General features: G+C 37.0%; 1 protein-coding gene across 2 annotated transcripts in view; it reads right to left on the bottom strand.

The window, feature by feature from the left end:
* Window positions 1–4,985: 4,985 nt before the first annotated feature.
* The window catches only part of LOC125403387 (aldehyde dehydrogenase, cytosolic 1-like), a 106,649-nt gene continuing 99,943 nt past the window's right edge, over window positions 4,986–11,691 (bottom strand). For both annotated transcript variants that reach the window (XM_087908037.1, XM_087908036.1), the window contains 3 exons: window positions 10,454–10,611; window positions 7,380–7,454; window positions 4,986–5,536 (listed from right to left, as the gene is read on the bottom strand). In XM_087908037.1, the coding sequence (XP_087764163.1) occupies window positions 5,464–5,536; window positions 7,380–7,454; window positions 10,454–10,611 (306 nt within the window). In that variant the 3' untranslated portion in view covers window positions 4,986–5,463. The remainder of the gene's footprint in view (window positions 5,537–7,379; window positions 7,455–10,453; window positions 10,612–11,691) is intronic.

Raw genomic sequence — 11,691 nt, 5'->3', positions numbered from 1 at the left:
GAGAAATTTTGCCAGAGTTTTGCAAGTTGCTACAATGGGGAGAAACTGGGCAAACGTTATATGATTTCCCCTGTTCTATTTAAGAGAATAAATGTAAAGTTCAATGTCTACACATTACCAAACCATTTTAGATGTCTTTTTTGTTTAATTACTTAAGATACCATAAGTTGGCTTTGAATACAAATATTATAATTTATTAAAGTTTCCACATAGTATTAAATGCTAAATCTGTAGGACATTTACCATAGAAAATGCACCTTCCCAATTTTATTTCTCATTTCCAAACTAGAGTCTGCTTCCTTCACATGCTTGGTTTTACCCACTGAACCAGGGAACTATGGCAGATTTTTGCACAAAATCAAGGTCAAACCATTTTTCCAGTGAAAAAACTTACAGAATTTCTCACTATCAATCATAGACACTGTGTATTCTGCTTCATGATTATACAATTTTGTCCATATTTTTCCTCTTTTCTAATATATTGAAACATTGCACATGTAGAATATTTTATTTTTATGTGAAACAAATAATATCTGAAGGCACCTGCAACAAAGCTGACATAGGACAAAAAATTTATTACTATGGTGTCTCTACATGTCTCAGTATCTCCTCCACAATACTTTGACACTAAATTGACCATTTGGGAAATTTAATGAAATTTTATTTTTTTAAACTAAATTATTAAGATTTCAAAAAGTAACAGAGAAAATAAAAGACCAAGAAAAAATATCTCAGTACAATAGACATCTGATGCACTGGATCTGAGGTCTGAAACTGTCCTTGCTTGAAGAGAAAATTCCAATTTCTATCATTTAGCTTATCATTTGTGAAAATGAAGATTCTTCTGTTCCATAGACTTTGTGGACAATGAAATCATACTTCTAATTGCAAAACTAAATGCCTCGTAAATATCCTCACACATAGGCTACAAGAAATTCTAAAACATTCCAAAGTTTTAATCATTATTCTTGGTGTGTCCTTGATATGATTAATGAAATATAAAATCCTGTCCAGTGACTCAGAACCAGACAATGTAAAGCAGAAAGCTCTTGTTTAATCCTGTAATGACTTATTTATACAAAGAAGATTTAATTTTCAAATATTCAAACTGCTTCTGGATTTTGTCTTATTCTGTGCTCAGCCTTCTCTGTGATATGAGAAATGACCTTATGGGGTGCATTACCATAATTCTCATGGTCTGTTGGCTGACATATTTATACATGGTTCAAACACATCTTTAAAAAATATAGGTACTCTTTGGGTTTAACAAAATGCAATCCACCACTGTATATGAATATTTTTTATTCTCTGTAACAATACACCTTTCAGGTTTTTGAAAGACTTCCTTTTCTCCAGCTTTCAAAATGGCAATAATTTTGTTCTAAGACTTAAAAGGCAATCAAATTCTAATCTTCTAAGTTTAGGCAAGCTTAACAACATTTGAACTTAGAGTTGCAATGACTTCAGGAACTGCTGACTTCACTCATTCTCATGTTGCTCTGTGTGATGATAGCATCTGTTAGAATGCTACAATATCACTGTCACACAGTGTCTATTATTTAGAAATGATAATCTCTTGTATTACAAAATCTGAGTTTGTAAACTGTCTTTCTAAAGATTCCAAACCATAAATTTTAAGTCATCAAATAAGAATATTTGAGAATAAATACACCAATGCACAAATATTTTCCTGTTTTTACTCGAGCCCAACTCGTTTTCCATGTGGGAACTCAGGTCAGAATGAGAAGGTCTTCGTTGCAAGGCATAATGGGAGCATGGGCTGCAAATGTTACACTGTGTACATGACTTTGGAAGCTCCTTTGCTCTTCAGAGCACACCCTCCAGCATCATAGCACCTTCCAACATGGCTCCCTAAATGTGCACTGGTGTTAAAGAGGTAAGAAGACAGGCAAGGTCATTATTTAACCAAATGAAGGAAAATGTCATCAGAAACCAAAACAAAACAAGTTATGGGACTTTACAAACCTGCCTGGCCTCTTAAGCGAGGGGAATGCTTTGGCTGATCAGTTTACTCACCAAATTTATGCAGTGAGTCAAGAATCTTATGGAGCTACAAAAAAAGCTCATAATCATTTTCATCTCAATGCTGGGTCTTTAAGATTTCATTTTAGGATATCTCAAGAGCAAGCCACTGATATTGTTAAAAAATGCTCTTTGTGTACAGAACTTTTAACTGTTCCCCATTTGGGAGTTAATCCTCATGGGCTTGCTCCTAATCATTTATGGCAAATGGATGTTACCCACGTTTCTTCTTTTGGGCACGTGCAATATGTTCACGTAACTGTGGATACATATTCTCATCTTATTTTTGCCTCAGCTCATACAGGAGAAAAATTACGGGATGTTAAAAGTCACTGTCTCCAGGTTTTTGCCTACATGGGAGTTCCAAAAACTGTGAAAACTGATAATGGACCAGCCTACACCAGCACTGGCTTTGCTAAATTTTGCTCTGAGTTCTCTATTTCTCATAAATCGGGTATACCTTATAATCCTCAAGGACAAGCTATAGTGGAGCGAGCACATTGTATGCTCAAAGCTTATTTGCTTAAAACCAAAAAGGGGGATTATGGTTCCACCCCCAGAGACCATTTGTCTTTTATATTATACATTTTAAATATTTTGACTGTTGATGCTCAATCTCAGACCACTGCTGAGCGACATTGGTGGCCAAATTCTTTGGAATGCCTCATGTTAAATGGAAGAATCTAACAGATGGCACCTGGTATGGTCCAGATCCTGTACGGGTGTGGGGTAGAGGAGCTGTTTGTGTTTTCCTGCAGAATGCTGACAATCCAATTTGGGTACCTGAGTGTCTGGTGCGTGCTGTGGATTTTCCTGTCCAGAAACCTGAAGACAGGACAGAGCCAAGAACTCCAGCAGACACTGGCTTGTCAACTGAAGAGTTGCTAGGTTCCTGAGGCACTGACTGTGGTGGTCTGGGTGCCAAGGACTCTTCCTTTACCCATCTACCCTTCCCATGTTATTGGTAGCCATTGCTGTGGCTACCAGAGTAGCTAATGCTGCTGGATTTTCCTTTAATCAGTTAGTTGCCTCTGCTAGCAATGGATACCTTCTCAGGGCAGTGTGCAAATGCCTTGACCATTCAAATTGAGCTAAATTTACAATTGAATACTGCAGTTAATTTTACAATTGGTTGTGGGTTTTGACCTCTGCTAGGTCACAGTAAAGGCTTTTTCCTGTTATTCATGGACCCTGGAGAACAAGACTACAAATTGGCTATTATTTTTATTCTAGTTAACTATACCATGGTTCCTTCCACCAGTGCTGAGTCCTTACTTAAAGGGATCCTATTTGGGCAGACTTATTAAGGATTTAGCAAGCACAGTCTCCTTTAGGATTGCTTATATGTGCTGGAGCATCATCTTCATGGTTTCATGATGCCAGACCTAAAGAAAAGCTCAGGTCAATGTTGACACATGGCAAGTACTCTTAGCTATTGCCCCAGAGTATCTTTCAACACAAATCTTGCTGAACTTGGTGATGGGTGTCTAGTGAGTCAATGACAGGTAAGGTTTTTGGGGGGGACCAACCTAAAACAGAAAATGTGTTTTGACCTGGATGCTTTCCCATGATGGGTAAGGGGTATTACCTGATGTCCAATGCCACCCAAGACAGACATAGTCATATAATTTATATAAAAGGGGGACCTGTAGGGCCCGGCCTACCCTTGCTCCTTGTGGTGAATATTGAGGACAGTTTCTGGCCAGCCAGCCTAGCACCCTGTTTGCTCCTGTGCTCCCTCTGCCCTAGCCTGGTGATTAGCTGAAGACCATTGTTTCATCTTTGGTATGGTAATTTCCCACCTGCCCGGGAGGAAATCCTTATGCAGCAGCCAGATTCCCACCTGCCTGGGAGGTAATCCTTTTGCAGAGGCCAAGTATATAGGTTTTCCCCTAAATTGAATAAAGTGGCATTTGGCTGATCTCCTTTTGAATGACCCAAGTCTCTTGTGTGTTTCTTTCAATCTCCAGGCTTTTGCCCAACTTGCATAAGGTACAGTGGCGCACAAACTGTACCAAGAGGGTAATACAGGATCAGGTGTTATATTGGAGCACTCAGCCCTAAAATGGATATCTCCATCAAATCTTCCCCTAAATTGTTTCTTCAACGCTGGTCAAGGAATCAAACTGGTACTGCCTTAGAAACCTTCTTCCTACTCTCTTGCTTTGGAAGTAGCAGAAGGTGCTATGTGCATGGTGTGAATCATGTGAGCTACAACAACAAACTAAAAGGATAGAGTAACAAACTTCCCCAAAGACTTATATCTTTGCTCATATATTACTGCGAGTCTCTCTAGACACGTTGCATTTTCAGGAAAAGATGAATAACATAGAGATTCACACAAAGCTAAAATGCAGAGAATTAATATTTGTAGAACGTTCAGCAATCAATGGGACTTTTATATTACCACCCCTCCCCACAAGGCCTAGAGAACATCATTAAAGAGGGGTAAAAATGTTATGAGGTCCAGAGATCAGCAAATACTGAAAAAAAAGTAGTGCCTCCAGAAATAACTGGTCATTATACTCTCGAATCCATGGTGGCTGTGGTTAACTACATAAGACCTTCACAAGAAAAAGCCAGCCAACATTACAGCATGAATGCAGGAGCACAAAAGTCACCTTTGTAAGAGGAACTATTAGCAGTTGATGCCTGCTGGTGGAAGGGAAGTCAGTTTTCTCCAGAGGTAGATTGGCTCCTGATAGATTGACTATGTCCCTAGTGAAAGGCTCCACACTCATGTGCATGAGGGTAGCATTAACTGGATTCAGTGAGGGATGATCAATTTAAATGTACATGGAATTGGGAGGAGGATGTACAAATGCAATTCTGGGGAGCCATAGGAGAGAGACGGTTTAAATATATGATCCTAACATACTGTACATATATATGAAATTTTCAAAGAATAAACATTTATTTTAAAAACTCAAGTTAAACAAAAATCATGTAAGATTGCCTTTATTAATCTTAACATTTTAATTCCATCTAGGCATTCTAGAAAACATTTCACAGCACTCAGAGGGGATAACCATAGGAAACAGAACAACTTACTCTGTAGTCAATAGGCATAATTCAAGGGGTCACTGTGGGACAGAACTTAAATCACTACTGGTCCCCCTTACCAAGTAAATATTCTAAACAAGTATCTAACTGGAAAGCACCTGATCATGACAGAGTCACAAGGAGCATGTACCTAAATCAATCCCTTTCATTTGGACTAGGAATTGGGGTCACCTATTAGGAGGCAAGTGATTCTTTCAGATCAAGCTACATGTTTTCTATGTGTGACATTAATACTGATGAATCACTTATGTTTAAGAAGTCAATAGAAGACAGAGTTAAAGGAGAACACCACTATATTGGTGACTATAGGAGATTTGTCCAGTTGCTGAATGGTTTCTCGTCATTCTGCTGGCTTCTTTATGAGTTCTTCTGAGATATTTTCATTGCGACTGTCTTGAGCTCAGTGTATTCATAAATTCCATGCTCACCCCTATAGAGGAAAGAAAATTGCATATAAACATGATTGCACACTGAAAATAATTTGGTACAAGTTTCTTTTGCTTATCTGAGTAAGAACAATATAAAATATTTACTAAATACAGAGTAGTTCATAGAGTTGTTAGCTGACTATTAGCTCTATGACCAAACAAATTCTTCAATGGAGAAAAATATTCTTAAGTATGTGTTTTGTTTTAAATATTTATGTGCTCTGCCTATTTTCAGATAAGATATCTGCTGTTTACATTACATTATTTGGGCATATGGCTAACTACTACATAATTTTCAATCTAATTATATTTTATTGGACCAATAAATAAGGAGGACGAGTCACATCACACTGTATGGTGACTGAAGAGAAACAGAATAAACCACCAGCTTCACTTGAGCCAACATTCACAATCTGCATTGTCACAGATCCTCCTCCATTCAGGGTTCTGTTCTTCTGAAGCTGTAGTTTTAAGAGAAACTTCTTAATCTGGGCCAAACAACCCCTAATCTTCATAGGTTGGATTTTTATTTCATTGTTTCTTTTTGTTTTCTTTTATTTTGTTTTTAGAAATCTTGTATTTCCTTCTAAGGAGAAAAGAAACTAAAGATAGGTTGATTCAGGCTTTTCAGATTTTAGTAGATGTTGGTTTTCTCTATTATTCAACGTTAACAATGCACTTAAAATTTTTCAAGTCAATCTGAAGTGATCAGAAGCTGAGCTGAGTCCTGTGTAGATGCCAGAGTAATTATTTGAGTTCGACCTGAGGCCATTTTGGAAATCATGATTTCTTTCCTCCTGATGGATGGTTTAATTTATAAGGACTACACTCAGTTGTGATCTCCATTGTTTGGATAAGATCACATTGCATGTATATAGGACTGTTCCCAGGATCATGAAACCTATACACACACAGGTTTGCAAAGGAGCTGGTTTCTGATACTTCTCTAACTACTCTGTTCCAGATTCAGTTTTGTATACAGACAATGTCTTATTATCCTGAGCAACCAATAATGCCATATATTGGTAGTTTCTATCAATAATTTAAACTTTTGGAACTAGCTCTTAAAAACCTCAAAAGCATGCTTCTCATGACAGACCACCCAATGCATAAAACAGTATGAGACTAAGCTCTGTCTGCTTCATCCCTCCTGTCAAGGGATGAGTCTTAATGGAAGTACAGGGAAACAATTGCTAAGCTGACTTGACAAATACAATAAAGAAAATAAAAATTCATCGGAGTTCACTATTTGGGATTCTTTGGAAATCCTGTATTCAAATTCATTATTTAGGTTTTCTGCCTTTGAAAATAACTCATACCTCCAGAAAAGAGTCATTTTAGGTAATTGTCTCAGTAATTCTCTGGGGACATTTTGCAGCAAATACTTTATTTAACAGATGTATCATAGTTATTACGTAGACTTCACCAGAAGCATATCATCTTGTGATAAGGCAACTTTAAGTCATTTAAGAAATATATTTAATTACCTTGAGTGCTTTAATATTCATTTTCATTCATCTCAGTGTTACCAGTTTACCATTTCACCTGCTTTCTGAAAACAGCTTCTATTTACATATATCATAGAAAATCCTAAAAACGGGCAACAATTTATTTACCAAGGTGGTGTACCTACCATGGCCCTGAATGGGTAGTAGGAGCATAATTAAGTATAATCCATCTGCTATGGCTTTTCTGCACTTAGGAAGTACTTCCAACATCTAAAAAACTATTTGATGCTAAATATAGGTGTAGTTTACCCCCCAAAGTAGTGAAAACAGAAGTTTCCTGGGAGTGGAAATTCTTATCACAAAATAAGTTTTTATTGTAATATACAGTTTAGCTTACAGTTCTCGCCCATTTCCAGACATCTTGAATCCACCAAAAGGACACTGGACAGCCATAGCCAAATAGCAGTTCACCCTAAAACAAAGAAGAGGTGGCTACTATAGATAATACTTAATACATCCCATAATTTCTAAGCAGAAAATTTAAAAATTCAGAAATCTCCTTAAGAACTACATTATTTTGAACAAGTATGATCACTGGGATTAAAAGCAGCACTATAATCTAGAATACAGAAAGCATCCATATATGTTACCTAGAAATAAATGATACAACTATGAGTATGAATTTGTGTGCATGCATGTGTGCACATGTGGCGCATATGCACATACTGTTAATTTGAATCATAACAGAGGGAAGAACGAATATACCATAAAAGGAAGTGTCTGAGGCTGGGATTAAACTGTGTTCTTTAATGGCTTATATGCATGAAGCTTTGGGGTAATCTTGAAGTTTATACATTTAGCAGCCTAAAAATCAACTGTTTTCAGCAATTATTATATGTGTCAATTCTTATTCTATTTGTTTTATTCATTGATAAATAGACAGTTTAAACAGAATGGTGGCAGGAATTGGGCCCATTTATCAGTCTGGTAACCAGATTTTAGAAATATTTTGAAGATGTTTCTAACAAACACACAGTAAAAAGTGTGACTATAACTAGAGAGAAGGTCACTGTAGATCAAGGCAATGGAGAGGGTGATTGGAGCGCAGTTCTGCAGGCTGTGAACAATTATTTGAATACGAATGCAGAGAGAATAATGTTCTATATTTTATAGAGCTGCTATTGACCTCTGACAGATGATTGATAAAGTCTTTAGCAAATGTAGAATATGAACATATATGAGTTAGTAATGCAGAGTTTACTAGGACTTTTAACATAGAAAAATCTCTGTTGATTGTAGGTTATACTAACTAGATGGGACTTTGATTGATTTCCTTTAAGAGACTTTGGTAGAATGCCATAATAAAAAAAGGCTTTTAATGATGGTTGTATATTAAGATTTTAGAGCATTTTTAACATGTTTCATTGAGGAAAAAACCTACACTCAGAGTAAACCCCAGAGGCAAGGTAATTAAAGTGTCTGATTCTCAATCTCATCCCTCATTTGGTTGTTCAGATAAATTTTTCATTCATCTAATTTATGTACATGAGTGTGTATGTTTGAATGTGTGTGTGTGTATATGTGTGTGTGTGTTTGTGTATGTGTGTGTGTGTGTATGTTTATGCATTCATGGGGAAGATACATGGGGGCCAGAGAAGAAATGAAGTTAAAGTGTTCGTATTTTCCTGTTATCAATTCCTCTCCTGTCTTTCAGGCACACCAATTTTGCTAAATTGCCTAACCATTGAAGTCCAGGGATTCTTCTGTCTCAGACAACAGTGATAAACTTCCAAGCACAGGCCACCATATCTTGCTTTTACTTGGAAGCTATAATGAAACTCAGTTTCTTACACTTGCACACCAAGTACACTCTACAAGTACTTCAGCTCTCAATGATATAGGCTGCATACTTCTTTGCTGAAATTCAGGAGATCAGAAGTGTTTCAGTTTGAGGGTTTTTTCAATCTATGAATTATTCAAATAGATTTTACTGGTTGAAAATCCATATTTGAAAATACAAAATTTGAAATACCCCAGAATACAGACAGTCTTAACATTCTGTTGGCATATTTCACAGCATTTGGGATTTGTCATTTTAGTGTGAAGCTGGTTAAACTCACACTAAATAGGCACATGTGGAGAAGGATGTTTTAGAGCGTATAGCTCTCACTCTGCTATTTATTGTATGTTCTTCATGAGTTTCTAAATCTCAGCAGGTTCCTGGTTCTTATCACAGACAAGGTTTGAGAAAAAAAGTGTAGTTGTTGAGTAAGACAAAATGATGAGTGTAAGAAATACATTACAATTTTGAGTCAGTGGTACCTAGATAATGACTCTCACTTTGATAGGAGGAAAAGGTATTTCAAGTGAACAAGAGGGTCAAGAACTGCCTCATTGTGTCCCTTAGGATGCTTTTCAGTGCCTAGTTTTCTTTAACTGGACTAGGTGAGAGAATGAAAATAACTTGTGCTGTTTCCAGGACTAAGGGAAGGGAGGCTTGATGAGGAAAAGGTTGCTGAGGAAACAATCCATAGATATGAAACGATGGGCAAAGACTCAGGGTGAGAGGCACAGTCTAAGAATTTGTATTAAAGTTAAATTACAAAAATCAAAGAACAGACTAAGTCAAAGATATAGAAAGGGCTGGAGAGAAGGCTCAGTGTTAACAGTCCTTGCTGCTCTTACAGAGGACTTAAGCTGAGTCCCAGTACACATATCCTATGAATTACAACTGTCTACGACTCCAGTTCCAACAGACTGGATACCCTCTTCATGCTTCAGCATGCACCAGCTACTCACATGGGGCACAGACATATATGCAAGCAAAATACATATGCACATATATTAATTTTAAAAAATAATTAAATAGCACTAAGTCTATGGACTTGTGGACATGTGATCCCAGCCTCTCAGAAGCATTTTGCAGGAGGATGAGAAGTCCAAGACCAGTGTGGGCTACTGAGTGAGCTCAAGGTCAGACTGAGAAATTGAGCTCTTATCTTGTGTTAAAAAGTATAGATCAGACGAGGATAGCGCTCACAAGTAGAGCATATATTCAGCTAATGTAACATGTATGGTTCGATTTCAAATATGGTAAACGATAGTAATATGGTAAACAGACACCAATAATGTCTGGTGTACATAAGGTACCAATATACATTATCTAATATATAGTTGATTATAATAGAAATTTACTCTCTTCTTCCTGCTTATATAGCAAAGTACAAAGTGCCCTGGCATTATCTAATAATACATTTATTGTATAAATCAAACAGCCATAAAATGGTCAATATTCTACATAAGTAATTTGTAAAGCTGAAAGATGATAATTAGTTTTCATTTTATATTTACAGAAACTATCTTTCTAACAAGTCAGATAATTTCTAGGAAAGTTCAAGTCTAGAGGGGGTCAACTCAGCCTGCCCATTTGGCTAATACAGGAAGGGCACAGCTTACTTCAGATGCACTTACCACACTACCCCGGCCTGCAGAGCAGAAGACACAGTGAGGGCCTTATCCAGGTCTTTTGTGAAGACTCCAGCTGCCAGGCCATAGGAAGTATTGTTTGCTCTCTTGATCACATCATCTATACATTTAAACTTCATGATTTGTTGCACTGGTCCAAATATCTACATAGGAATGACAGAAACACAGGTTAACACTATACACACTGCATATGCTTTAAGTATACTTCCTATGCTTTCTTAGAAGCCATTCTCCATGGACTAAGGTGTTGTCTCTCTCTTCAGACCTATGTGTAAGGATAAATGCAGATAGCCATCCATGTGAACCCAGAAACATGTTCTGATCATGTGTGATTTTTCTCTATGGAGCAGACACCAATCATCATGGCAGTGTTTATTCTTACACACTGTGACAGAGCTTCCCAAAATGTAAAGACCGAACAACATATCAGGAAATGCATGATTTCCTTGAAAACGTTTTAAATTCTAAGCCTGGTTTTCTTCAAGATACTGCATAAGACAAGAAGACAAAAAAAAAAAATCAATGCTTTGCTCTGAGTGCAACAAACAGGCAATGATTGATAACAGTGCTTATGCCTTGAACACTGATGTGTCATTGATTTAAGTATCATCCATTTTATTATATTTGGTTACTTTTTTAATTATAAAAATTAGTTAAAACAACACAAAATTTTTATCGAGATTCTACTAGTCACCCAACCATATACAGAATTACCAAAAAGTATAAAAGGATTTTTTGCTGAAAACCTAACTCCAGAACCTGTACTAACTAAAACCTCTGGCAGTAGCTCGAGTTACAAGTCAGGGAATGAGAGTCACAATTTGTCTAATCCAGGATAAGTCAGTATTTCGTTTCTACTTTAATCTAGTTAGTAAGACCCTCACACAACTCAGTCCGTATCTCATCCCCCTCTGAGGTAATAGGAAACAACTGGATTTTCACATGGATATAAAACCTACTATATTTTGGTAAGGTATTTATCAAAATTCAATAAAAGGCTTTTCTGAATGCTAGTACAATTTTTTGGGAAATGTTAACACAAGTTGGCAAAAACCCTCAAGCATCAAATGGTTTTCTGGTTCCATGACAATTTGGGTGTCATGGGGCAGTTAGAAGCCACTCACTAAAGGTCAGGGGCAGACGTTGAGGTTCTAAATTCTCTCATGACCCTATAACTGGGAAGGATAGCAATGCAAACACTGTCAATGGGAAGCAGGTGGAGC

This window comes from Myodes glareolus, chromosome 7, assembly GCF_982192425.1.
Source record: "Myodes glareolus chromosome 7, mMyoGla1.1, whole genome shotgun sequence".
Classification (NCBI taxonomy): Eukaryota; Metazoa; Chordata; class Mammalia; order Rodentia; family Cricetidae; genus Myodes; species Myodes glareolus.
This window is presented reverse-complemented; position numbering and strand designations above follow the sequence as displayed.